This window comes from Octodon degus, unplaced genomic scaffold (genome assembly GCF_000260255.1).
Source record: "Octodon degus isolate 3935 unplaced genomic scaffold, OctDeg1.0 scaffold00131, whole genome shotgun sequence".
NCBI lineage: Eukaryota > Metazoa > Chordata > Mammalia > Rodentia > Octodontidae > Octodon > Octodon degus.
In genome coordinates this window covers 910,599-934,458 of record NW_004524707.1, presented here as the reverse complement: position 1 = coordinate 934,458, position 23,860 = coordinate 910,599, and the positions used below count along the sequence as shown (strand labels likewise).

At 53.6% G+C, this 23,860-nt stretch overlaps 1 protein-coding gene across 4 annotated transcripts in view; it reads left to right on the top strand.

Annotated features, from left to right (window-relative positions):
- Positions 1-23,372, top strand: part of Slc45a3 (solute carrier family 45 member 3) — a 28,220-nt gene extending 4,848 nt beyond the window's left edge. The window contains exons 1-6 of one of the 4 annotated variants that reach the window (XM_023701242.1): positions 2,417-2,476; positions 4,022-4,149; positions 17,346-17,744; positions 18,533-19,318; positions 20,629-20,894; positions 22,487-23,372. In XM_023701242.1, coding sequence (XP_023557010.1) covers positions 17,573-17,744; positions 18,533-19,318; positions 20,629-20,894; positions 22,487-22,912 — 1,650 coding nt within the window. In that variant the 5' untranslated portion in view covers positions 2,417-2,476; positions 4,022-4,149; positions 17,346-17,572 and the 3' untranslated portion in view covers positions 22,913-23,372. Of the gene's footprint in view, positions 1-2,387; positions 2,477-4,021; positions 4,150-14,935; positions 15,101-17,345; positions 17,745-18,532; positions 19,319-20,628; positions 20,895-22,486 lie in introns of those variants that run through there. The other 3 variants (XM_004641127.2, XM_023701243.1, XM_023701244.1) reach the window with 3 other exon arrangements.
- Positions 23,373-23,860: the final 488 nt, after the last annotated feature.

Here is a 23,860-nt window from a genome sequence, read left to right as displayed (position 1 = left end):
TTATTTGTCCAGAAGGACAGGGCATCTTGGGGTGTCATACCTTTCTCTGAGACTCTGAAATCACTGGCCAGGCTGGATGAGGGATGGCTCTCTCTGCCTTGTTTCTGGCGTGTTTGTGTTGTTGGGATTTGGGGTGATTGCTTCTGCTTTTTTAAATTTAAAAATGGCACCCATCTTGGGTTGTCCTAATTTTTTTTTTGTCCTAATTTTTTTTTTGTTTTTGTTTTTGTTTTGTTTTTTTGGCAGAACCGGGGATTGAACTTAGGCCCTGAGCTTGCCAGGGAAGCACTTATTCCACTGAGCCATCTCCCTGGCTTGTTCTAATTTTTGAGTGAGCCATAGTAATACATGAGAAGTATTTATAAACAGTGCAGGACACAACAGTAATGATTAACAATTATTATTATTATATTATTATTATTAGGGACTACATCAGGAGAAGGGAGGGGTTTCCAGAACAGAGGATCCACAGTACCAAGTGCTGGGTGGGGCCATGCATCCACCTAGCTTGGTAAGGAAGTGTCATCTTTACTGGGGAGGGTGACAGAGCTGTTACTCAAGTGGCAAGCGATTGGGTGGGGTCCAGGATCTCATGACATGCTCTATGGAGCCTGCTTCCTCTTCTGGGTCACCAGGCATATAGACCCCTGGCAAGAAGTGGGGTGCAGGGGAGGGAAAGAAGGATGCCCAGTCCTCTGAGGTGGGACAACTGTCTCCAGCGCCCAGTGTTCCTTTCCAAGCCTGGAAAATACCAACATCCACTCTCTGGGCTCTGTAATTTTCCAGCTGACCTGGAATTCCCCCTGACTCCTGCCCTTTTTCTTGAGGCAGAAGGGATACAGACTCGGGAACCCAGGACCCCACCTGGTGTTTCTGCTGCCCAAAGACTGGGCCTCAGGTTCTCAGATGGAGGTTTGTGCTCCCAGGCAGGCCATCCTGAGAGTTTTCAAGTTTAACTTGTTTAGCAACTCAGAAGGTAGATTTTTTTACTTTTCTCTTCTCTGCGCTCTCCTGCACTCCCTCTCTCTTTCCCACACCATCAGGACCTCTGTCTCCTCTTTCCCTTCCCTATTCTCTTTCTGCTGGCCCTGCTTGTAGGGATCAGGTGGCAACTGTTCTCACTGAGGCCCAGAAGTGGAAGGGACTTGGCCTGCAGCACATAGCGGACAACACAAGGCCAGCACTGGAACCCAGGGCCCTGCTGCTCAGTACAGACCTAGGGATAGCTATGTCCTCTTTGAAGCACCTTCCTGGGATTCTGCAGTGCAGACTGGAGCCAGGACTCGGCCCCCCATACCCAAATCCACCCATGCCCAAGTCCCTTATTTAAAATGGTATAGTGTTGGCTTATCAAGCTACACCTGCAGACTTTAAATCATCCTAGATTACTTATAATACCTAATATGATGTAAATGCTATGTAAACAGTTGTTATACTGTATTGTTTAGGGAATAAGACAAAAAGTCTGTGCATGTTTGTACAGAGGCGAGCAAAACCACCCTAGGCCTCCTAAATACACTCTACTTATGCATCAGCATCAGCATAACATCCCTCCAATGCTGTTGTGGTTGCTTGTACACGCCAGACATTACACCCGCAGACATGGAAGCACCACAGTATTCAAGTCAGCAATCTGCTTCAATTGGGTTTCTCTCCACCCTAATACAAATCCATGGGAGAAAGACACAAAGTGTGCCCACTTGGCTACTCCAACCACCTCCTCCTCCTGCAGTTACAGGCCTGCTCTGTGTAGGTAACTGTTGGACCTGGGTCAAAGGCTGAGGTAGGGACTTCTCTTGGGCAGTTCATCCCGGTTCTTCCTCATATACATCCTCAAGGAGAAAAAATTGGAGTTTGGCTTCAAAGTGCAGAAGGAGGGCCTGGGTTAGCGCTGTGTCGAAGAAAAGCCATTAGCAGGGAGAGTAAAAGGGAGAAATATGACCGTCCCTTCCCTTCAAGGGACGGCCCTGCATGGGTGTGTGTGTGTGTGTGTGTGTGCGCAGCTGTGCCTGGAGAGAGCACTGGCCAGAGTGGCCGGCTCGCTGGAGCGGACAGAGTCACAGACAGGCAAATAGGCTCGGGGAGGGGAGGGGAGGTGTCCCATGGAACCAGATAGCTTTTACCTAAATGTTTTGGTGGCAGTGGCAGAGGGGGCGGTGCACAGCCCTAGGTAATGATAGGGCAGCCCAGGAGCCACGCGGGGGCTGCGCGTTGCGGCCGCAGCTACAAAGACAGCTTTGCAACCTCCCGCTTTCTTCCCTCGGGTACCAGCCCCACCCCTCCGCCACCCTCGCAGCACCCCCACCTCTGTCCCGCCTCGCCCCGCCCCCCTCCTGGCAGCCCCAGCGCGCATGCTCTCTCCCCCCCTCCGAGTAACCTGGAGATTTAAAAGGCACCGGCTGGCGCGCGTGGGGGGGACGCGAGGGGTACGAGCTCGCACGCGCTAGCCAGGGTGACAGCCGCACGCTTCGGACAGGTAAGCGCGAGACCCCTGCCCTCGCGGGGACCGGTCTCGGCGCAGGGCGGGAGGGGCGCGCGGCTGGGATCGGCGGGGGCGCATGCTGGGCGCCCAGTGGGACGGGCCCGCGTCGTGGGGTCCCGGGCTGTCCTCACCGAGCCTCGCGAGGGTCCCGGAGCAATGCGAGAGGCTGAGGGCGCCCTGAGGCGCGGTTCCCGCTCCACCGCGGGCGGGTGCTGAGTGCGGGGCGCCTGCTCAGGTCCCCGCCGGGCTGCGCTTTTCTCCGTGGACCGCGGGCCGCGCTGGGCTGGGGCGCCCAGGGACTCAGGAGTCCCGGGCCAGGCGGCGGGTGGGCGGGGAGCGGCCCCTCCCCGGAGTCCCGAGCCGGTCCGGCAGTGGGCAGACCGGCCGCCCGCTCCTGGTGCAGCCTTCCGCGTCAGAGTTTTCTTTGGAAAGTTGCATTTATTTTCTTCCCTTGTCTGGGCTTCGCCGGAAAGGGGCAGGATGAGTCACCGCGGCGCGTACGGTCGGGTCTTTGGGGAGCCGGGCAAGGGGCCCATGGACGGGACGCCGCGGGGTGCTCGAGCTCCGCCAGCTTTCATGGGGAAGAGCGAGGAAGCAATCAAGGGAAGGAAGGGAAACCGAACTCTTTTGGACATCAGTCGCAGGGCGAGACTTCGGCAGAGTGAGAGCTGGGGAATGTGTGTTCCTGTGCCCCCTTCTCAGCCCTCTTGACTCTGCGAATGGAACAGGGGAGCGCGCTGCAGAGACCTCGCCTCCCCAAGCTCAGGTTCTCTGACAGGTGTGAGGTGGTGATCTGAGCATCCCTCACAGCCTCTCAGCTAAAGATAAGGCATCCGCAGCTCACTGGAGAAGCCCCCAGACAGCGGGGCAGGCAAGACCTTCCTGGCCGCCAATTGCCTCAGACGATGGAACCCCGGATCTGCTCTTACCCTTGACCTCCAAATCGGCCCCTTTCTGCCTGACATACTTTGGAGACCAGTTCAGCCTTTTTCCCTGGCCTTCCCTGATGCTTCCTCCTGCCCCGGGGTCAGAGTTTGGGGGGGGGGGGAGTTTGGCATGGTGGACACCTAGGGAGGACTTGTCCTTGTGCTGTTACCCGGACCCCACCTCAGTGGAGCCCAGCTGCTGCCTTGCTGCCCTGAGTGTGTGGCTGGGCACTGCCCGTATCCAAGGTCCAGAGTGACCCTTTCAGGGTTCCTGTGGGCTTTGGTCAGGGTTGCAGGGGAGCCCTGGGGCTTCTGGTCCCCTTCCCTAAAGCCCATAGCAGACCTTCCAGAATTTGGGTAGCCTTGTTGTGGGGGACAGGCTGGCATATGTGGGTGAAAGGGGCTGGGTGGGATGACTGAGGAAAGCCACGGAACACCGCGTCCTAGAACAGTGATGGTGAACCTTTTAGAGCTGTGAATGGTGCAAACAGCCCGCGTGCCATAAGTTTGCCGCCACTGTCCAAGGGTGTAAATAGGATACAGTTTGAGGTCGTAGGTCCTTCTGCAGGATCAGTTCATCCTCATTCCTCTCTTATCTCCTCCCCTGTGCCAGTCCTGGAGCCAGGACTCTGTTGTTCTGAAAGTGCCTAGAAAATGGAGCTTGAGTCAGCCGGATGAGTCTGAAGATAAAAATACAGCTGTGGATGAATGTACAGCTGTGGCGCTACAGGCGTGGAGTGAGTGAGTGTGTGCAAGGGGCAGATTTCCTATGCACTCATGGAGTGAATTCCCCTGCCCTTCCTGGCTCCTGGACTAGCCCTGTGGGAGGAAGAGCTGGTCAGTGAGCCTGTGTGGTCCACCCTGCCCCTGTTCAGCCTCTGGGTGGTGGAGGGATGGTGCACAGGTCCTGAGGGAACTCTCCGCCTGCGCAAGGTCTGGACAGAAAGGCAGGGAGGGTTGGTCAGAGGACTCTGGGAGGGAGGTTAACTTTAAGCACTATTATCTAGACCATTAGGACCTGGCAACACATTAGGGATAATGTGTCCGGCTGTCGGAAAGATGGGTTTATATATTGGCTGTTCCACTAGCTTGGCAAGTTGCTTAACCTCCTCCAAGGCTCTGTACCTTATCTCTGCATAAAGGAGATGATAGTAATAATAATGATTGTATCTACTATGTAGCTCTCATATTTATTAAATAAACTGTAACACATATAAATAATATTTGTAAACATGTAACTATATACAGTAAAGTACAAATCATAGCTGTATAAACTAATGCATATACAACACTTCACTGTAGGCCTGAAATGTAGGACATGATCAATAAATGCTAGCTAGTATTAACTGTATTTTGTATTTTTAAAAAAATTTTTATTTATTTATGTGTGTGTGTGTGTGTGTGGCCAGCTCAGCCCACCAGGGGGTGGGGCTGGCTGGCATGTGGTGCTGGGGGATTGAACCACGGTCCCTGTGCTTTGCTAAGCTTGTTCTAAGTGGGTGCTTTAGATCACTGAGCCATCTCACCAGCCCCTGTATTTTGTATTTTGTTTGTTTTTGTTCTTAGAGTGTTAGGGTTGCCCTTGAACTTGCTGCGTAGCCCAGATTGACCTTGGCCTCTCTATATGCTGAGTGCTGGGGTTTCAGGCGTGCACCACCATGCCTGGCAGTGTCAACTGCATTATATCTCTCAGCTGTGATTGAATGCACAGGGGTACCCAGCCTAAGACTATTCTGGGGTCCTGTTGTTAAAAAAAAAAAAGTCTGCTTAGACTTCTCAAATCCCTGTTTCCTCTTGTGGAAGTTGTACAGCCTCTCTGTATTTCAACTTCTTTCTCTGAAAAAGAGGAAAATAGTACCTACCTCATAGAATCTCAAGGATTAAATAAGCTGATGTAGGTAAACCTCTGAGCAGCTGCTTGTAAAACGAGCTTGATAAATGTCAGCTGCTGTTATTTGGTGACAAGGGAGGCAATCATTGTGGTTTAACTTAGAAACCAGTTCCTTTGCAAAGGATTACACCACATATAACCACATGTAAGCTATGAGTGACATCCACAGTGAAACTGTGGTCCCCTGGGAAAAACGTTGCAGGACTAGACCTCTGACTCTCCCCTGTCCCAGCTACCTGACTTGCTTTATTCATAATGAGTCTGAAACCTGCTGCCTTGCTCACCTCTCAGGAGTGAATGCTGCAGGTTGGAGGAGTGTGTGGAGAGGTGGAGGCAAATCTATACCTGCAAGATTAAGAATCTTCTATGTGGCATGGTAACTTGGAGTTATTTTTAGGAAAACTGTCTTGAGAGGGTGCTCTGAAGTGAGGACTCTTCTCTGTCCTCTCTCCAGCCTGTGGGATCTTTTGACCTGCTCTTGGGGTCCAGAGGAAAAACCCAGCTTCCCTTTCTTTGGCCAGTCTGTAGCCCAGCTGCTGGACAGCAAGGGTGAAGACGGGATCAGTTGGTGCCAGGCCCAGTGTCTCAAACGCTGATGCGACTTGACTCCCAGCAACAGAGCTAGAGTGTTGAGCTTTGTCCAGTGTATTAAGTGTCCCTGCTTGGGGGCAGGGACTGGTGACAGAGCCATCACGGGATGGTCCTGATTCCTGGCCAGAACTTCCTATTTAATCCCTTTTTCTAATATGTGGTCTGTGTTTCCTCCCCGCAAGGAAGAGGTCCACAGTTTGCCTCCAACTCTGAGTGACTGTGGAACATCTGGCTTTGGTTTTTTGTCTGGAAAATGGACATATCAGTCACCTGGCAAGGTTATGTTGTGGATCAAATAGGATGTGTATAGTTAGTAAAGCACCTAAACAGATGAGGTACTTAATGGTCTGCTCCCCTTCCCTTCCTTGTTAATTCTGGATGTCACCCTCTGGGTGGGGGTGGGGGGTAGGGGGGTGCTGGAACAAGCTAATCAGAGGGGGTTAAAGGACATTTCCAGATCCAGGCCAAACGGATTGCCCAGCCAAATGGCATGCCCTTGGGAGCAGCTTCCCACAGCAGCAGCTTCTCTCTCCCCAGTGTGTATACTGTCAGCCCTCTGCCCCCCAAATTCTCTAATCACAAGTGTACTTTGAGCTGGCAAATAGTGTCCAAGCTAGGAGCACCTGCGCCATCCCTAGGGATGTGGCAATGTAGACTTACACTCTGGCTTCCGTTGCTGGAGAGTGCCAAGTACCCAGATATCTTGACATGGCCCTGTCTGTGTCTTGTACTCAGTGGACTTCCCGTAGGCCTGCTGTTGAGCACCCAACCCCCTTGAAGTCTGGGCAGGGCCTGTGTGTTCTCCTTTCCAGGAGCCAAAAGGCTAGTTGAGGAGAAGGTGGTCAGGAAAGACAACAAATCACCGCCCGGAGGGCCATGTGCAATATCCTGCACTGACAGTTCCTGCCTCATGCAGAAGAGATTTGGGCAGGGGGGAGGGGGAGGAAGGGACATACTTGATGGTTTGGGTTCCACAAAGTCCTAGAAGAGGTGCAGACCTCAGCTGGCCTCAGGTGCAAGGGAGGGGCCATGTGGGACCAGGGAAGTAACCAGGGCAGGAGGTTCCTTAGAAAGCAAAAATTGGCCCAGTGGGTGAACCCCCATCTTGAGTTCAGGAATGCACAAGGATTCATCTCGGACACACGAGCCAGGCCAGATCTGAAATAAGAACCCAGACCTATGACTTTGGATCCCATATCCTTCTGGAACACCTGACCAGTGAGGGGCTGCTAGGAGGGGTAGGCAAATTTGAAAATCCCAGCTTCCAGGGAGCTGGTTTTATAGACTCAGCCCTTTGTGCTTACTGCTTACCCAGATGTCTCTCAGGGTTTTGCAACAAAGCCCTGAGCATGTCCCTACCCTAAGTCCCAACTCTGTGGATGTGGATCTAAACACCTCCACCACCTCCTGGCACACTGATTGCATTTTTTTTCTCCTCTGCTAACGGGAGCTGTGGCCAGTTATTTCTATATCACCAGCATCTTTATAGGCTGCATATAATTAGGACTCAGTAAGGGCAAGTGGGTGGCTTGAAGTGCTCTTAGGTATTCCTTTAAGCAAGACCTGGTCACATACTGAGGTTGCTTCTTCCAAGGGTGAGCCAGCCCAGGCTCCTAAATGGAGTCTTTGTGGGGTAGACTCTAGTCCTGCTCACCAGGAAGCGATAATTTTTTTTTTTTTTTTTTTTAAACTGACACTTTCAAAGCACTGACTGGGACCCACGATCCTCTGATTAGAGATGAGCGTCACACCTCTGAGGGTGGCAGGGTTGGTGGGCTCCCAGACCATCACTGCTACAGCCCTGGGGGGGCATGCAGAGCCAGGCCCAGCGCCCAGTCTGGCCATCCCACATGCACAGCCATTGGTGCCTTCCCTGTGTACGTTAGGTCCTGAGAGAGACTGGCGAAGGGAGAGGACCAGGACTGGCTGCACATGGCTGCAATGGGTGGGGAAAGCTGCCCAGTCTGGCCTGGCAACTGGCAAGGGTCAAGTTCACCAGGAGGGAGGCCGCTCAGGTTTCACTGTGCAGGGGCTGTAGGAAGAGGTGGGAGTAGGTGATGGGAACTTCCCAGTTGCCTGGAGTCTGAGCCCAGCTCCCCACTTCCCGCTTCCTGCTTCCCACTTCCCCTTCATGGTCTTCTTCCCCCAGACCCAGAACACAGGTTTTTGGGTTTTTTTGTTTGTTTGTTTTTGCGGAACCAGGGATCGAACTCAGGTCCTTGAGCTTCTCTGGGAAGCGCTTATTCCACTGAGCCATCTCCCTGGCCCCTCACAGGGTTTTTTATTTTATTTTATTTATTTATTTATTTTTTTAATTTTATTTGTGTGTGTATGTGTGTGGCGAGCTCAGCCCACCAGGGGGCGGGGCTGGCTGGCATGTGGTGCTGGGGGATTGAACCGTGGTCCCTGATGCTTTGCTAAGCAGGTGCTTTAGACCACTGAGCCATCTCACCAGCCCATGGTCCCTGTGCTTTGCTAAGCTTGTTCTAAGTAGGTGCTTTAGACCACTGAGCCATCTCACCAGCCCCATCACAGGGTTTTTTAATGCTCTGAATGTCTTGTGACCCAAAGAGAAAAATAATTTAATTAGTAATTTCTTCCAGGAACAGAGTCCAACTCTGCGAGAGAGTAGGAAAGAGGGCAGATCTGTCCCCAGACCTCCTGCATACTGGCTCAGTTTCAGGTGACCCTTGGCACTCGGTTGTCCTGGCTAGGGTAGATGCAGCTGGCCATCTGCCTTGGGCACTACTGGGCTGTGGTAGCCCTTCTGCACCAGCTTCCACTTGCGCCTCGTTGGTGAGAGACCCAGAGGCCCCTTCCGAATGCCTGAGGCTTGTTGAGCAGTTCTCCGCAGGCACCTGTGCACCAAGAGCATGCCATCTGAGGAACCTTAGACTAGTTCTCATTTTACAGGTGTGGAAACTGGGTCCCTGAGAGGTAAAATGGTTTGTCCAAGCTATGAAGCTCTACGTGTTGCTGAAACAACTACACTCCCCTGGCTTCTGGTTCAAAGTGAATACCAGAACTATTTTCAAATGGTTCTAAATTTTCTGTTATTTGTGCAACCTTGGTCATGCTAATTAATTTCCTTGAGATGGAAATTTTCATCCTTGTGAAGAAATGCTGAATATGTACTTTGTAGGACAGTATGCATTGTATGGGACAGCATGCATCAGAAAGCACTGAGCTCCTAACATGGGGTACACGTATCCTGTGCAGTCACCCAGTAGGGTCACCGTCCCTGTGGATGCGAACCACCCTGTATCATCCTAGGGGGTATCTGTCCCACCCGCACCCCCTTCTCTGCCTTCCCAGTCCTGGCCAGTCTGTGGCAGTATACACTCATCACCTGTTGGGGCGAGCACCTGGGGAGGCCTTGGTATTTCTTCTGCCACTGGGGCAGCGTGTGTGCATGCGTGCGTACATGTGTGTATGTGTGTACGTGTATACTGGCAGCTTATGTGGGTGCAGGGGAATGGAAGCCGAGAAGAGAGGCAGAGTTGATCTTCTCAACCACTATGCTTGGAAAGGAGAGAGTACCTTCCTAAGAACCTTCACATCCCATCTTTTATCTCAGACACACTGTGTGCCCGTGAAGTTAGTAGAGAATGTTGGTTTGTTGTTTTTTTGATGTGCTCCGGATAAACATGCTCTATGCCTGAGCAACATCCCCAACCCAAAGTCGGTGGCATGAATTGAAGTTTTCTCACCTACACTAATCATACCCACCTCATCCGGTGGTTGGAAGATTAGAACACTTAGAAGAGTTCCTGGCACACATAGAGTAAACATTGCTATTAATGCTGTTATTACTTGTAGATGAGGAAACTGAGGCTTGGGAGGTCAAGTAGAAAGGTCATTCAGTCATAAGTGGTGGAGCCGGCATGCAGACCCTAGACTACCTGACTCCCAGCCCTGGGAGCTTGAAATCTACCAGGGCTTGGAGGCCAGTGGTGCTGGGGGAAGAGGGATCTTAGCTAAGGAGTGCTGCTTTTCTCGGTGCAGAGGCCATGCCCCAATGACCTTGGGAGGCTGCTGTTTTCAGAAATGAAGTCTGGTTGGAGAGTCCAGGTGCCTGGAATGAGAATATGTCTGTGTTGACTGTCATGGTAGGATGGTGAGGTGACCTTGGGAGGGGTGCTTTAGCCTCACCTCATACTGGCTGGGCCTGTGGCCAAGGTGAGGGTCAGCCCAGCCCCAGGGTCCCAGTCCCTGTACAAGGAGGGGAGGGAGATGCACCAGTGTGGGGGCTCCTTTCCTCCCCTCCCCTCCCCTCAGTCTTCTGCAGCATTTGTTTCCTTCCCCGAAGCTGGATGGGGCTCTCAGACAGGGCAACAAAAGCAACTTTCCTCCAAGCCACTGCCACCTGTTGGGTTTTCACACATTGGGGTGAGTGGAGGAGGCAGCCGTTGCCCTTTTCCCAGTGTCTGTGGTGTGCCCCCTCTGCGCCCCCAGGGCTTGAGATTCTCTTTGCTGCCCCAAGTGACAGGGCTCAGGAGCTGGAGGGGGTGGGGGCCTGCAGCAGCTGGAAGGGGAATTGAGTAGGAAGGGGCTGGCGCTGGCAGCCGGGAGAGAGTTTGATGGATTACTCTGCAGGCCGAGAGGTTTCTCCCTAATCCCCCTTTGTGTCCCGGCCTGCAGCCCCTCACTCTCTCTTGACAAGCTGCTAAGCAGAAGGCTTCCAGTCCAGGGGAAGAAAAGGCTGCTCAGCGGGGTGAACTCTAAATCCCCAGCCTCCAGGCCTGGGGGAGGCCAGAGCTAGGGAGCAAGTCTTGGAGGTGGGGACTGAGGTAGGGGGCCCCTCCCCGTACATGGCCCTTGTTCTTTCCTATGAGTCCCTTAGAGGTGCAGGTAACAAGGAACCATGTCTGCAGGTGTGGCCTGAAGCTCTGTGAGATGATAAGCTCAACCACTTGTGCAAATCATGGTTGCGTGTTTCGGGATGGGAGTGGTTTAGTAGAGCAGAGGCCTTGCTGCTTTGGAAATATTTGGGCCCAGGCAAATCAAAGACTGAGGGGATGGGAGGCCCCAAGCCTGTGCATCTCCTGCTGTGTTTCTCTCTTAGCAGGCCAGGTACCAGGCAGGAATTCCCAGCAGCTCAGCCACCTTAATACAGGAGCTGGGGCTGTGTAAGGACGTGGGATCATAGCTTCCAGCTTCTGAGGCTGCCTGCATTGAAGCCTCAGGCAGCCTGTCCTCGGGCAGAAAGTTCTAGGAAGATCCAAGGGAGCCACTCTGAAGGTGTGGAGTGGGGTGTGAACCCAGGGCACTGAGGCTCAGGGGTGAGCCGAAGGCTGCTGGTTGACAAACTCACCTGAGCAGTGCTTACTGGATAGCACTCCTTGGAGTGAGGTTTGCTGTCTGTCTGTGCCTGGCAGGGTGCAACGGAAGCTGGTAGGGGTGAACTCACCCCTTTCTTCACCAAGTCACTGCTCCTGGAGGCCAGCCTCCCTGAGTCCAGTTGTCTCCCCCTCTGGAGAGGGTGGAGGAGCTGTGAGAAAGCGGCCAGCCTTTGTGCGTGTGGAGGGGAACGCAGGGTCCCTGAGCCACAGGGTCAGGGCGGGGGCTGCGGCCGTTTGATGTGCCTGAGCGGGTGCGGACGCTGGCCTGCATAAAGAGGCCATAGAATTGCTCCCTGACACTGGCCCGGGGCGGGGCCCCCCCAGCCGGCTCCCTCTGGCCTCTGTCTGTCGGGAGGGAATCTGTGTCCCCCCCAGCCCCACCTCTGCCTCGCGGGGTGGCAGGAGCCTCTTTGAAAGCCCTCAAAGGCCTCTTTATACATCCCTGTGACCCTCCCTTCCCTCAGGGAGCCACCAGGGAGTGGGCTCCGGTCGCCTTTTCTCCGCCTCCTCCACTCTGTCTTTTGAATTTTGGACAAAGTTCAGGCCAAGTTTGTTCCTGTTGTTCAGTTTCATTTCCCAAATTGCCTATTGGGGTCTAATCTGAAGAGGGGTATTCCAGGCCTGGAGAGTATGTCCAAGGCACTCTCCACCTTCCAGCACAATGAGCTGCCACCTCTGAGGCTGAGCTAGGGATTTCCTGGGTGTCTGGGGTAGAGGTGAACAGGGGAAAAATGTAACCCCCAATCTGCTAGATATCAGATACATTGCTCAGTTCATGTCTCCCGAAGTGGAAGCATGAATTCTAAGGAACAAGGGAGATTAAGAGAAGGAAAGATGGCTGGAGGGCCTGCCTGATGGCTCAGCAGACTAAAGCGCCTGCTTAGGCAGAGCACAGTGGCCCGGGTTCCATCCCTGGTGGGCCCGCAGGGCGCACTGTACTGAGACTGGGCATAGTGGCATTTGCCTGTAATCCGCACTTAGGAGGCTAAAAACAGGAGAATCACTACAATTCCAATTTACATAGTGAGACTCTGTAGACCCTTTCCTAGATACAGGGGGAAAAAAAGAAAAATGGCTGGAGATATAGTTCAGTGGCACAGCACCAGCCTGACAAGCATCAAGTCATAAGTTTGATTCCTGGTACAAAAAGCAAACAAAAACAAAAGGGTTGGAAAGATTTGAGAGAAACTCCTGAGAGACAAGAGTCACTGAGACCACTTCTCCAACAATGTTTTACAGAGCACAATCATGAGTGAGTACAATGTGGGTACTATGATCAACCAATAAGGTATAGCTGCTTAGCCAGTATTGATCCAGAAGAGAAGCAAGTCATGTAGCAAGGGTACAGGAAAAAAACAAAGGCATTTTTGGGGAGAAATGGGTATGCATGCTTTGGTCACTGTAGTGGATTCTTAACTGGTGGCCAACTTGTTGGCACCGAGCTGAATAGAACTAGCATGGCGCTGGGTGTGGGAAGCCCACCTGAGGATTGTTGCCAGCAGCAGAAGAGGCAAAACTGGAGAAGCTGCTGGGAGGCTGGGAGGGATGCTGTTTGGAGAAGTTGTTAGAGCTGTTGGAAACTGCTGGTCCTCTTGGGCTATTTTGCTGGAGGACCTTGTCACGCTGGCTTTCCTGGTGAACTTGGCTGTTCTTGTCAGAGGAGGAGTTCAGGACCTCATTGTCACTGAGAATGGCTGAGGTTCATTTTGGGGGAGCCCTGCTCCTCATCTTGAACATCACTTCCTGGCTCCAGGGGGAAAGATGGTGCACTTCTCAGCCTTGTGGAGAAGCTTGTCATGTTGCCTTTCCTGATGGGAGCTCGGCTTTCCTCATTGCTGGAGGAGCTCGGGACCTCACTGTCGCTGAGGATGGCTGTGGTACTGTTGGGAAGCTCTGGTACTTACCTTGAGTGTTGCTTCCTGGCTCCAACAGATCCTTCAGCCTGCTAACACAGATCCTTCATCGCTGGCATTGACTTCCTAGCTTCCACACTGACCTGTGGGCCTTCCCAGCACGGATCCATGAAGTGGGCCTGCATGAGACATTGACATGGGCTCTAGGCCTCAAGTTGGACTTGTGGGAGGCATTGTTGTGGGCTCTAGATTTTCAGCTGGATTCATGCAGGATATAAAGATCCAGCCCCTCAGCTGGAATCTTTGGTCTTTAGTGTGTGGACAGATTTCCCACACTCTTTTTTTTCCCCTACACTCTTGTATATGATTTTTTTGGTGATTATAAAATAATCTTATAAAATGTGTCCTGTATTGTTCCCCTTGCAAAAATCCCAAACCACAGTCACTCACCTGGGTGATGTTAAGCTGGCCTTTACTAGACCAGGTGGTACCAATTATAGTATAATTCCAAGTTACTGCTTATCCCTTACAGGAGACGAAGGCCTGGTTGGTGCATCTTTATCTTCTTTAGATGTGTCTGTCTCCTGTCACAATTCTGATGTTTTTATTTTTCTGACAACTTGCTTGACAGGTGTCTCTCTCTCTCTGGGGACAACTTAGGTCTCTTCCCTTGCCTTACATACCTACTGTCTCATCCATTCGTTTATTAGACAAATAGGCTCCAGGTCCTTTTACTTGCTGAAGCTGGTGCCCAAGGCCGGCGGTGGAGCCCCAGCCTGCTCTGGGGGTGCTATGCATTAGGGAATCTGGAGCTGCACAGTTAGATCCATCTTCCATGACCTTGCCCAGGGCCCCTGGTCTCTCTAGCCTTCAGTTTGGATCCCCAGGGCTGAGGAAGGATTGTCCAGGGTGCGGCCCCAGGAAAGTTCCCACAGAGGTTTGGAACTTGAGAGGATCTTGCTCTCCTGGAAAGCTGCTGCTTTGCTCCTTAACTTTCCTAGAGGGCAGCCCCTTCACTTCCCTCCTCTTCCTACCCCCTCCTCTCCAGGTGAGCATTCCAGGCGGCTCTCCTGGTTGATCTTCTGTTTGCCAGCTACACAGAGTACTCAGGAGCAGGGAGGCAGGAGGATTTGAGTCCAAAGCAGCTCTGAGACCAGAGTGGAGAAATGAAAGTTAGGCCCCATACCCTGGCCCATGTCTTTGCTCCAGAAGTTGGGAGCTCCCCAGACCTGAGCAGAGGAGTGATCCCCAGTGATCTGTCACTGTCAAGCTTGGATGAAAAGTGTGCCTTGGGGCTTAGGTCCAGTGGAGGCCAGAAAAGTGGTGCCAAACCACTGCTTGTTCCAGGGCCTGCTGAGCCTGGACCCTCGGCAGGGCCTGGGCTTTCTTGTGGTTCTCAGGAAGAGGACTGTGGAGGCAATGGCTGGCAGCTGGAGTTGGCATTGTGGCACCTGGGATGGCAAATAGGGAGACAGAGGTAGGTGGGATAAGAAGGTGGGGCCTTGGAGGATGGGGAATTTCTCATGTAATTTGGAGCTAGGAAAGGCAAAGGCAGGGGTGGCAAGAATGCCTGAGCCCCCAGGGCGGAGTAGATAGGAAAAGAGGGAGGACGGGCTCTGCAACCTAAAAAGAGGGGTGCCAAGCAGGGCTTCAAGACTGCCTACTTCCTACCTGACTCCTTTGGATGAATTCTTCCTAGGCCCAGCCCCCAGTTACCATGCTAAGGGCCTCCCACTGGAGGGAGGCTGCCCCAGTTATCCGGCAGGCAGTAAGCGTTTGGGGGGAATTCCTCTACCTGCCTTTCAGTCCTTTCCCCTGCAGGCTTAGAGGGGTCCTGCTCCTGAAACAGAGGACCGAAGAGCTAGGGAAGGCAAGTTTGTCCCTGGGAAGCCGCAAATTATTTTAAACAAGGAGCAGCCTGGACTTGGAGAATGAAGGCAGGTTGTGGGTGAGGCTGTCTGACAACGTCTCTGTTTGCCCAGGGAGGACCTGGTCCCCTGGAATACGCAGGGCAGGTGAGTGTCCCCAGCCCTTGGCCCTGCCCTCACAGATTGAGGATGGGGAGTGGAGAGGGCTGGACATCTTGTGCCCCAGACATCTCCCTCCAGGCTGCATAGCTCTGCCCCTTGGTCACCACTTTCCCTCTGAGATTCTGGAAACACTGTGGCCCCCAGAAAGGTCCACTAGAATGCAGATATGGTTCCCATGACCTTCCTTTTGGGACTCTGTGGGTCAGTATCTTATACTCCTCCCCCTGCCACCCCTCTTAAGAGTCCCCTTTCTTTCCAAAGGTAGGGACTTAGGGGAGGAGCCCTCCAGGGCCCAGCCTTACCCAAGTCCCTTCTATCCTGGTTTACCAACCACAGAGTTCCAAAAGGTGGCTGTGCAGTGCACAGCATCTGGATTTGAGAGTGCCATAAACATGCTTTGTAATGTTCGAGGCTGCCTGGGGCTGAGTGCTGCTTGAGTAGATAAAAAAAGCGGAAGCGCCTCTTATTGTGAGATCCTGCAATGGGGTGGGTGAGGGGATGGGTGAGCAGGTGGTGACATGGGGGGATGGACTAGAACTAGCCCCTGGCCACTGTGGTCCCTGCACAATTTAGCTGCTCTTCCACTTCCATGGGATTGATATGGGAGGAAAGTGAAGGCCCTCCAGCCCCCAGTAGTGGACAGCTCTGTCTCTGCCTGTCTTTTTGGTGGGTGACAGTAGGGATGTCCCACCTGTCTGCTATCCCTTCTCTTTCTCTCCTACCTCCTTGTCTCCTCCTTCTGCTCCTCCTCTTTTATTTTTTCTTGGCATATTGAAAGGAAGGCTCACAGTGTAGCCAGCTGGCTGCCAACCCCAATCCTTCTGCTTCAGTCTCCAAGTGCTTGATTGATTACAGGCATAGGCCACCATGCCCGGCTCTTCTGCACTTCTCCCAACAGTTGACTTGATTTTCCCTCCTCTTCCTCTTCCTCCTCCTCCTCCTCCTCCTCCTCCTCCTCCTAGATCGGAAGAGCACACGTCTGAACTCCTTTTACATTGAGCTATATCCCCAGCCTTTTTATTTTTTATTTTTATTTATTTATTTATTTTGTACTAGGAATAGAATTCACAACATCACACTTGCCAGGCAGATGCTGTGCCGCTGAGCTATATCCCAGGCAAATTTTTAAATTTTTGAGATAGGGCTTCACTAAGCCGCTAAGTTCCCCAGTCTGTGGTGGAATTTGCAAAGCTCCTGCCTCAGCCTCCTGTTATGCTGAGATTACAGATGCCCACCATCACACCTGGCAGTTTTCCCTTTCATAGTCACCTCTAAGCAGAGCACACTGCAGCTGGTAGAAGCAAGGAAGGAAGACCTGGAGGCTTCCTGCTGGCCCGCAGCATGGTCCTTGCTACCGGTGCACTGGAGGGAGTGTGGGAACCTCCCTGCTGAGAATGGAACTTTTTGCAGAGTATGGAAAGGCTCTCCAGGAAGTGGCAGGGTGCCCTGCCAGCTCAAGGTGCACTGGCGTCATCGCAGGTGCGGCAGGGTGGTGCGGTTTCATGCCCTTGTGAGACGGGACCTGGGAATGACCCTACTGCTCTCCCTGCTCTGTGAAAGTTGCACAGTCACTGGTGGGTGAGACTGTCTATCCCCCCATGCACTGAACCTGGGTGAAGCTCAAGGGAGAGGTTTTCTGTCCTAGATCACCAAGGTTTTCATTGACAGGTTGAAACCCAGCCCAGCAAACCACAACCTTTCCTCTCTTCCCCTCTGTCCCTGCCCTGGGGTGGAGGTTGTGATGCAACACGGGCCGGGACCTCGAGGTGCAGAATCGGAAGTGTCACTCTTAACAAAGGGGAATTGAGCAGCCAGGTCTGGGAGTTGGACAGAGAAGAGCAAACAACCCAGACCAGGCAGAGGCAGAGGGCCCCAAGGCCCCCTGGAGAGCCAGGCCTGCGCAACTGAGAATAGAGTTGGCTTGATTTTGGTTTTCTTTACTGACAGGCAAGGGCGATTGCAGAGATATTCCAAAATAGAGAGTAACTGGCCTTTGTTTGGTTCCGGGGGTTGCTGAAGTTTAAAAATCATATTTACCTCATTAATTATGTCAGCCTTCAGCTAATATTAATACACATTCCCTGACTAGGCAGCCAGGTGTAGCACCAAGGGGCCAGGACCACATCACTGGGATGCAAATGAGCAGGATTTCAAAAATTCAGGGCAAATCCTGGAAACCCGGCTCCCAGGACCTGACACTTCATATACTGTGATCCTCCTGCCCTTTTAGGAGCCCAGTGGTGAGATGTGTCCCCACCGAGGCGATGCGTGACAACAGGTGTTGAGCCCGGGCCGAAACCCTGGACCTGTACTACAGGACTGGTGGAAATGGATCCCCAGTTGAATCCTAGGCCTTCGGTGGCAGCAAGAAGAAGCCTCAACAGCAGCATCCAGAGCAAAGCTGAGACAAAGCCGTCGTGGAGTGTGTGCCCCTGAGCCCAACCTGCCCGGCCCATCATGGTCCAGAGGCTGTGGGGGAGCCGCCTGCTGCGGCATCGCAAGGCCCAGCTCCTGCTGGTCAACCTGCTGACCTTTGGCCTGGAGGTGTGCTTGGCTGCAGGCATCACCTATGTGCCACCTCTGCTGCTGGAAGTGGGGGTAGAGGAGAGGTTCATGACCATGGTGCTGGGTGAGTCACTCTGCCTACCTGTGCACCTGGGATGTGGGCAGCAGCAGCTCCAGGAGCAGCTGGGGAAGGGGGAGTGGCTGCTGGCTGGCTATGCACCTGCTGGGCAGCAGGGTGACCCTGGGCCACAGGGTGCTCTGAGAGAGAGCAAGTTCAGAGACGTACTAATCTAGCCACCTCTGTACCGCGTGTACTGCCTGGGTCCTGGGAGATGTTGGACACGCTGTTCCCAGCCTTTGTCTCACCCTTTCATAATGCTGGTCTGTAATCTTAGTTATTCCTTACAACGCCCTGTGGGTTTATCATTTTACAGAGAGGGAAGCAGGCCTGTGAGAGGTTAGGTGAGTCTTAGTGTGGGTGAGTCGCAACCCTAGTTTGTGGCTGCTGATACAGAGAGCTGGCACTTGACCAGAGTCTCCCTGCTGGTACAGGGCAGGGGTGGCTCTGTGTGCAGGGCATCTCACCACAGCTGACTAGTGGCTGCCAATGGATGATGTGTCCCAGCCCCAGGAAGGAGAGTCTGGAGTTGGGCTCTGGGGGGCACCCCGCCTGTCCTCCCACATAGCCTTGGCACCTAGTGTCACTTCTCAGGTGCTCTGTGTCTTTCTCTGAACACAAGAGCCCTCGAAACACTTCTGTGTCACAAGTTAGTCCCAGTGAAGACTGAGCCCCAAGTCTGAAGTTTGCATCATTTCCATCCTTCTTGAGGAGCCATGTCTCCTGCCCCTTGCCCTGTGCCCCTTCTTTGTCCCAGCCCCTAACATTGACTCATCTGTTTGCCCTTCTTGTAGGCATCGGACCAGTGCTGGGCCTGGTCTCTGTCCCACTCCTGGGCTCAGCCAGTGACCAGTGGCGAGGACGCTATGGCCGCCGGAGGCCTTTCATATGGGCTCTGTCCCTGGGTGTCCTGCTCAGCCTCTTCCTCATCCCCAGGGCAGGCTGGCTGGCAGGGCTGCTGTGCCCAGACACCAGGCCTCTTGAACTGGCCCTGCTCATTCTGGGCGTGGGGCTGCTGGACTTCTGTGGCCAGGTGTGTTTCACACCTCTGGAAGCCTTGCTGTCTGACCTCTTCCGGGACCCAGATCACTGCCGCCAGGCCTTCTCTGTCTATGCCTTCATGATCAGCCTTGGGGGCTGCCTGGGCTACCTCCTGCCTGCTATTGACTGGGACACCAGCGCCCTGGCCCCCTACCTGGGCACCCAGGAAGAGTGCCTCTTCGGCCTGCTCACGCTCATCTTCCTTACCTGCATGTCAGCCACGCTGTTTGTGGCCGAGGAGGCTGTGTTGGGCCCAGCTGAGGCAGTTGAAGGCCTATCAGTGCCCTCTGTGACAACACACTGCTGCCCATGCCGGACCCACGTGGCTTTCCAGAGACTGGATGCCCTGTTTCCTCGACTGCACCAGCTCTGCTGCCACATGCCACGCACCCTGCGCCGACTCTTTGTGGCTGAGCTGTGTAGCTGGATGGCGCTCATGACCTTCACTCTGTTTTACACGGACTTCGTGGGCGAGGGACTGTACCAGGGTGTGCCCAGAGCCGAGCCAGGCACTGAGGCCCGGAGACACTATGATGAAGGTAAGGCCCCAAGCTGGAGGAGGCTGCGCTGTAGGGGACATTCGGGGCTGGGAGCTGCACATAGCCTGGGCCCCAACTTCTCCATCAGGAACAGCAAAGGGACCCCATCTGCAGATGGCTGTGCTCTGAATTCAGTCAGACCCACTTTTTTTTTTTTTTTAAAGAGAGTACAAATTAGAATTAGAAAAAGTTACAATACAGAATTTCAACTAACAAAAGTAATATGAATTGCACAGTGTTTGTTTTAATACGTAGTGTTGTCTTCAAACCAGTTATTCGTATTACCAAATATATGTATGTAAAATTGGAAGAAAGAAAGAAAGAAATGAGACCCACCTGTGTGTGTGTGTGTGTGTGTGTGTGTGTGTGTGTGTGTGTGTGGTACTAGGGATCGAACTTGGGTCCTTGTGCGTGCCAGGGAGGCACTTATGCTGCTGAGCTATCTCCCTGGCCCTTCATGGCCCCACTTTGACAGCAGGAAAAGCGGAGCTAATTCAAGGCCCAAAGGGAGAAGGAGGCATGGAAACTGGACCTCAGGTTGGCCTCTACTCCCTGCCAACTTTTGAAATAACTGGAAATATTCTAGTGCACTGACTTTGCTTGTTTCTGTTTGTGGTGGAGGGATCAAAACCAGGGCCCTGGGGGCTGAAGGTTTAGCTCAACAGTAGAACACTTGCCTACCAAGCTAGAAGCCCTGGGTTTGGTCCTCAGCACCAGAAACAAAAGAATAAACCTCAACTAAAAACCTATTACAATAAGACCACGCTGTGCCAGCCCTGCCCCCGGGATGTGCTGAGATGGCAGTTGAGACTGGGCGTGGTGGTGCAGCCTCTAATCCCTGCTTTTGGGAGGCTGTAAAAAGGTGGATCACTATAAGTCTGGTCTAGTAGTGAGAGCCTGAACACCCTGTAGACCCTTCCCTAAAATACATACATACACACGTACACACATACACACATACATACATATATACATACATACATACATACATACATCCAGAACCCTGCACAGACCCGGCAGGTGCTCTTCTACTGGTCTATACACCCAGCCCTGGGGCACCACTCTGAAGGCTGTACTGTCTGTGTTCCCTCTCACCTTGCTGTCTGAAGAGCTCAGCCTTCCCCTGCCCTTCGCTACCAGCTTTGGCCACCTCTACTGAGAGCCAGTGGCTGAACCTGGCACCTTGCACTGGGGGTTGAGTGGCAAGGGCTCTGGGGAGAGGATGCTCTGCCCCGGTCCCCAGCTCCCCTGATAGCTCCCTGGCTGCCCAGGAGGGTATAGGACACTTACCCGGCTCTCTCTGCCCCCAGGTGTGCGCATGGGCAGCCTGGGACTCTTCCTGCAGTGTGCCATCTCCCTGCTCTTCTCCCTCATCATGGACCGGCTGGTGCAGCGGTTTGGCACCAGAGCTGTCTATCTGGCCAGCGTGGTAGCTTTCCCTGTGGCTGCTGGCGCTACATGCGTGTCCCGCAGCGTGGCTGTGGTAACAGCCTCGGCTGCCCTGACTGGCTTCACCTTCTCAGCCCTGCAGATCCTGCCCTACACACTGGCCTCCCTCTATCACCGAGAGAAGCAGGTAGGAGTTGAGAGAGAGACCTGGTGTCTGGCCAGGAGGCTTTCTCTGCACAGGGAAGCTCATCTTAGCCCCGGGCCAGAGGCTTGGGCTGCCAAAGAAGAGTGCAGATTAGTTTCTGGGAATGACTTCCTGGCTTTGGGACTGTAAACCACTCTAGTGGAGGATTGCAGGAAATGCAGAATCCTCTACCAAGAATCCTGAAGACTCAGGCTAGCAGAAGCCCTCAGTGTGGCCTGGGCTGTGCTCCAAGGGGTGGCAGGCTGCATGCTGTAACTTTGGGGCCACCAGGCTTCAGCAGATGGCACTGGGAATGCTGTGGCCGGAGCCACTCCTCTCTTTCCCAGGGAATGTGCCTACCTGTGTCTTGTTTTGGTCTCAGATGGGGACAGCCCTCTGTGACTCCTCTTTCTTCTAATTCTTTGTTTTCCTGCTTTCCTCCTTTGCCCATCCCCTCCGTCCTTTCCCTTGGTAGATAACAGCCTGACATACCAGCTCCTCTCACCTGCATGCTGCGTCAATTGGGGAAACCTGACCTAAGCAAGCTGTAGCCCTGCTTGTAGAACCCCCTGCCCTCAGAGCTTCCAAAATGTGGGGCAGACCGTTCTCTGTCCTGGCAGGACATGAGTTGGATAGCAGAGAAATTAATAGCTAGCGGGCTGATTTGCTCGGGCCTGGGTAAGGGCCCCTGGCCCTTGAGACCCTGACTGGCCTACTCCCCTGCTGTTCCGGAATGGCAATTTGGGGGCCAGGCCCGAGCACATGCAGTTGTGCCAAGGGATAGGCTGGCACCAGTTCTCTATCCCCAGGGCCTCTCTAGGCTTCAGCCTTACTGCTCCTTCCTGGGGTGTCAGTCAGAGAAAAGTGGTCCCAGGAGGTCCATTCCAACAGGAGCCAACAGCTGACTTGGCCTTGCGTGCCATCTGCTTGTCCTTTGCTACTTGTTGAGCTGAGCGATGGGCTATGGGCTTCCTTGCTGTCAGATTGGCGCCCTGCCATGGCTTCTGGCTTGCTCATGCAACCAGCTCAAGCACTCTTCTGTGCTAGACACCGACTGACACTGGGAACAGTGTACATAAATAAGGCCTGGCCTTGTCCTTCAGTAGGAAGGCCGATCACTGCAGCAGGGCAGGGGTGGGTAGGGTCAAGCAGATAGGCAGCAGGAAGGAAGGCAGAGGGTCCACGGCATAGGCCCAAGGCTTGGGCAGGGACCTCACTATGGGAAGCAACTCCAGCCAGGGCCTGGGACCATGGGGGGGGGGGGACGCACCTTGGCAGTATGATGGGGATTTCTGATGGCCAAGTGAGGACAGACAGACAGGGAGGAAGAGGACTATTGGAGCCTGAGTAGGGTTTGGGCCACCAAGAGCCCCTCCTTTGGATTTTGCCCCTTGTTCTTGTGACTCGGCCTGGTGGTTCTAGTTTCTAATTTGCCCTATTCTGCCCTGTCGTCCTCTCCCACTCTTTAGGAGGGGCTGCCTGATTGTCATGAGGCCCCCAGGTGGGTTTCTTCTAGCCCCTGAAATCTGGTCTCACACATGGGGACCCCAGTGCCAGGCTGTACACTTGTCCTCACCCCTCTTTCTCACCCCTAGGTGTTCCTGCCCAAATACCGAGGGGACCCTGGAGGTGGTGGCAGTGAGGACAGCCTTGTGACCAGCTTTCTGCCATCAGGAGCGCCCTTCCCCAATGGACACGTGGGTGCTGGCAGCAGCCTACTCCCTGCCCCAGCCGGGCTGTGCGGGGCCCCGGCCTGTGACGTCTCCATGCGAGTGGTGGTGGGTGAGCCGAGCGAGGCCAGGGTCGTCCCAGGTCGGGGCATCTGCCTGGACCTTGCCATCCTGGACAGTGCTTTTCTGCTGTCCCAGGTGGCCCCATCGCTGTTTATGGGCTCCATCGTCCAACTCAGCCAGTCTGTCACTGCATATATGGTGTCAGCTGCGGGTTTGGGTCTAGTGGCCATTTATTTTGCTACACAGGTAGTATTTGACAAGAGCGACTTGGCCAAATATTCAGTGTAGAGAGATCGGAATACTGAAGGAGGCCCCTCCTCAGTGGGTCCCAGCAATCTGCAGTGGGGCTCTAGGGCCTCCTGGCTGCCAAAGTAGCGTGGCTCTCTTCTGCCACTCCGTGGCTGTATGGTGCATAACCTCAAATGGGGGCTGAGGCTTCTCTCGCGTTTTCCCAGTCTGTAGGGCGCGCTGTCTGGTAGCTGCCCCACTGGTCTTCAGTCTGGCAGGGAGCTAAGGGCAGAGCATCGGATTAGCTCCATGCACTGGAACACAGGACTCTGTAGGGGGTCCCCCAGGCTGGGGGTGGGGGAGCAGCCAGCACTGAGTTGAGGTACACTCAGAGAAGAATATTGAATACACTCAGCTGCCTGGCCCCCACCTCCAGCCCCCGGATCCTGCATTCCTCCCACGTTGCCAAGTGTTGCTCTTGTGTGGAAGTTTCTGGTTGAAACCCCAGGATTAGAAAAGAGGAAGCGGGGCCGGGGAGATGGCTCAGTGGAATAAGCGCTTCCCTGGCGGCGCAAGGGCCTGAGTTCAATCCCCGGTTCCACCAAAAAAAAAAAAAGAGGAAGCTATTTGTAGTAACAGTCCTAAGGGACAGGGTGATACCATGTGGCCTGCGTGCAGGCCCTGCCTCCACCTGTTCTTAGCACAGGGCAGGGGCCCCTGACTTGCCATCATGGGGACACACAGGACTTTAAGTATTTAACTTATTTATTTAACAAAGTAGAAGGGAAGGAAATCTATTCCTAGGTCTTCTGTGTTGGTATCTAGGAGGTGGGTAGAATGAGATCCGCAGTAACCTGGTCTCCCAAAATAGTGCTCGTTGCTATCATCCCCTTCTCCTGGGGTATTGGTTCTGGCCCCCAAAACTGCCTAGACCAGGACCTTGGAAGCTCTATTCACCCGAGTTGGTACCCAGATGTCTTTACCCAGAGCTGGGAGGTTATGGGAAAG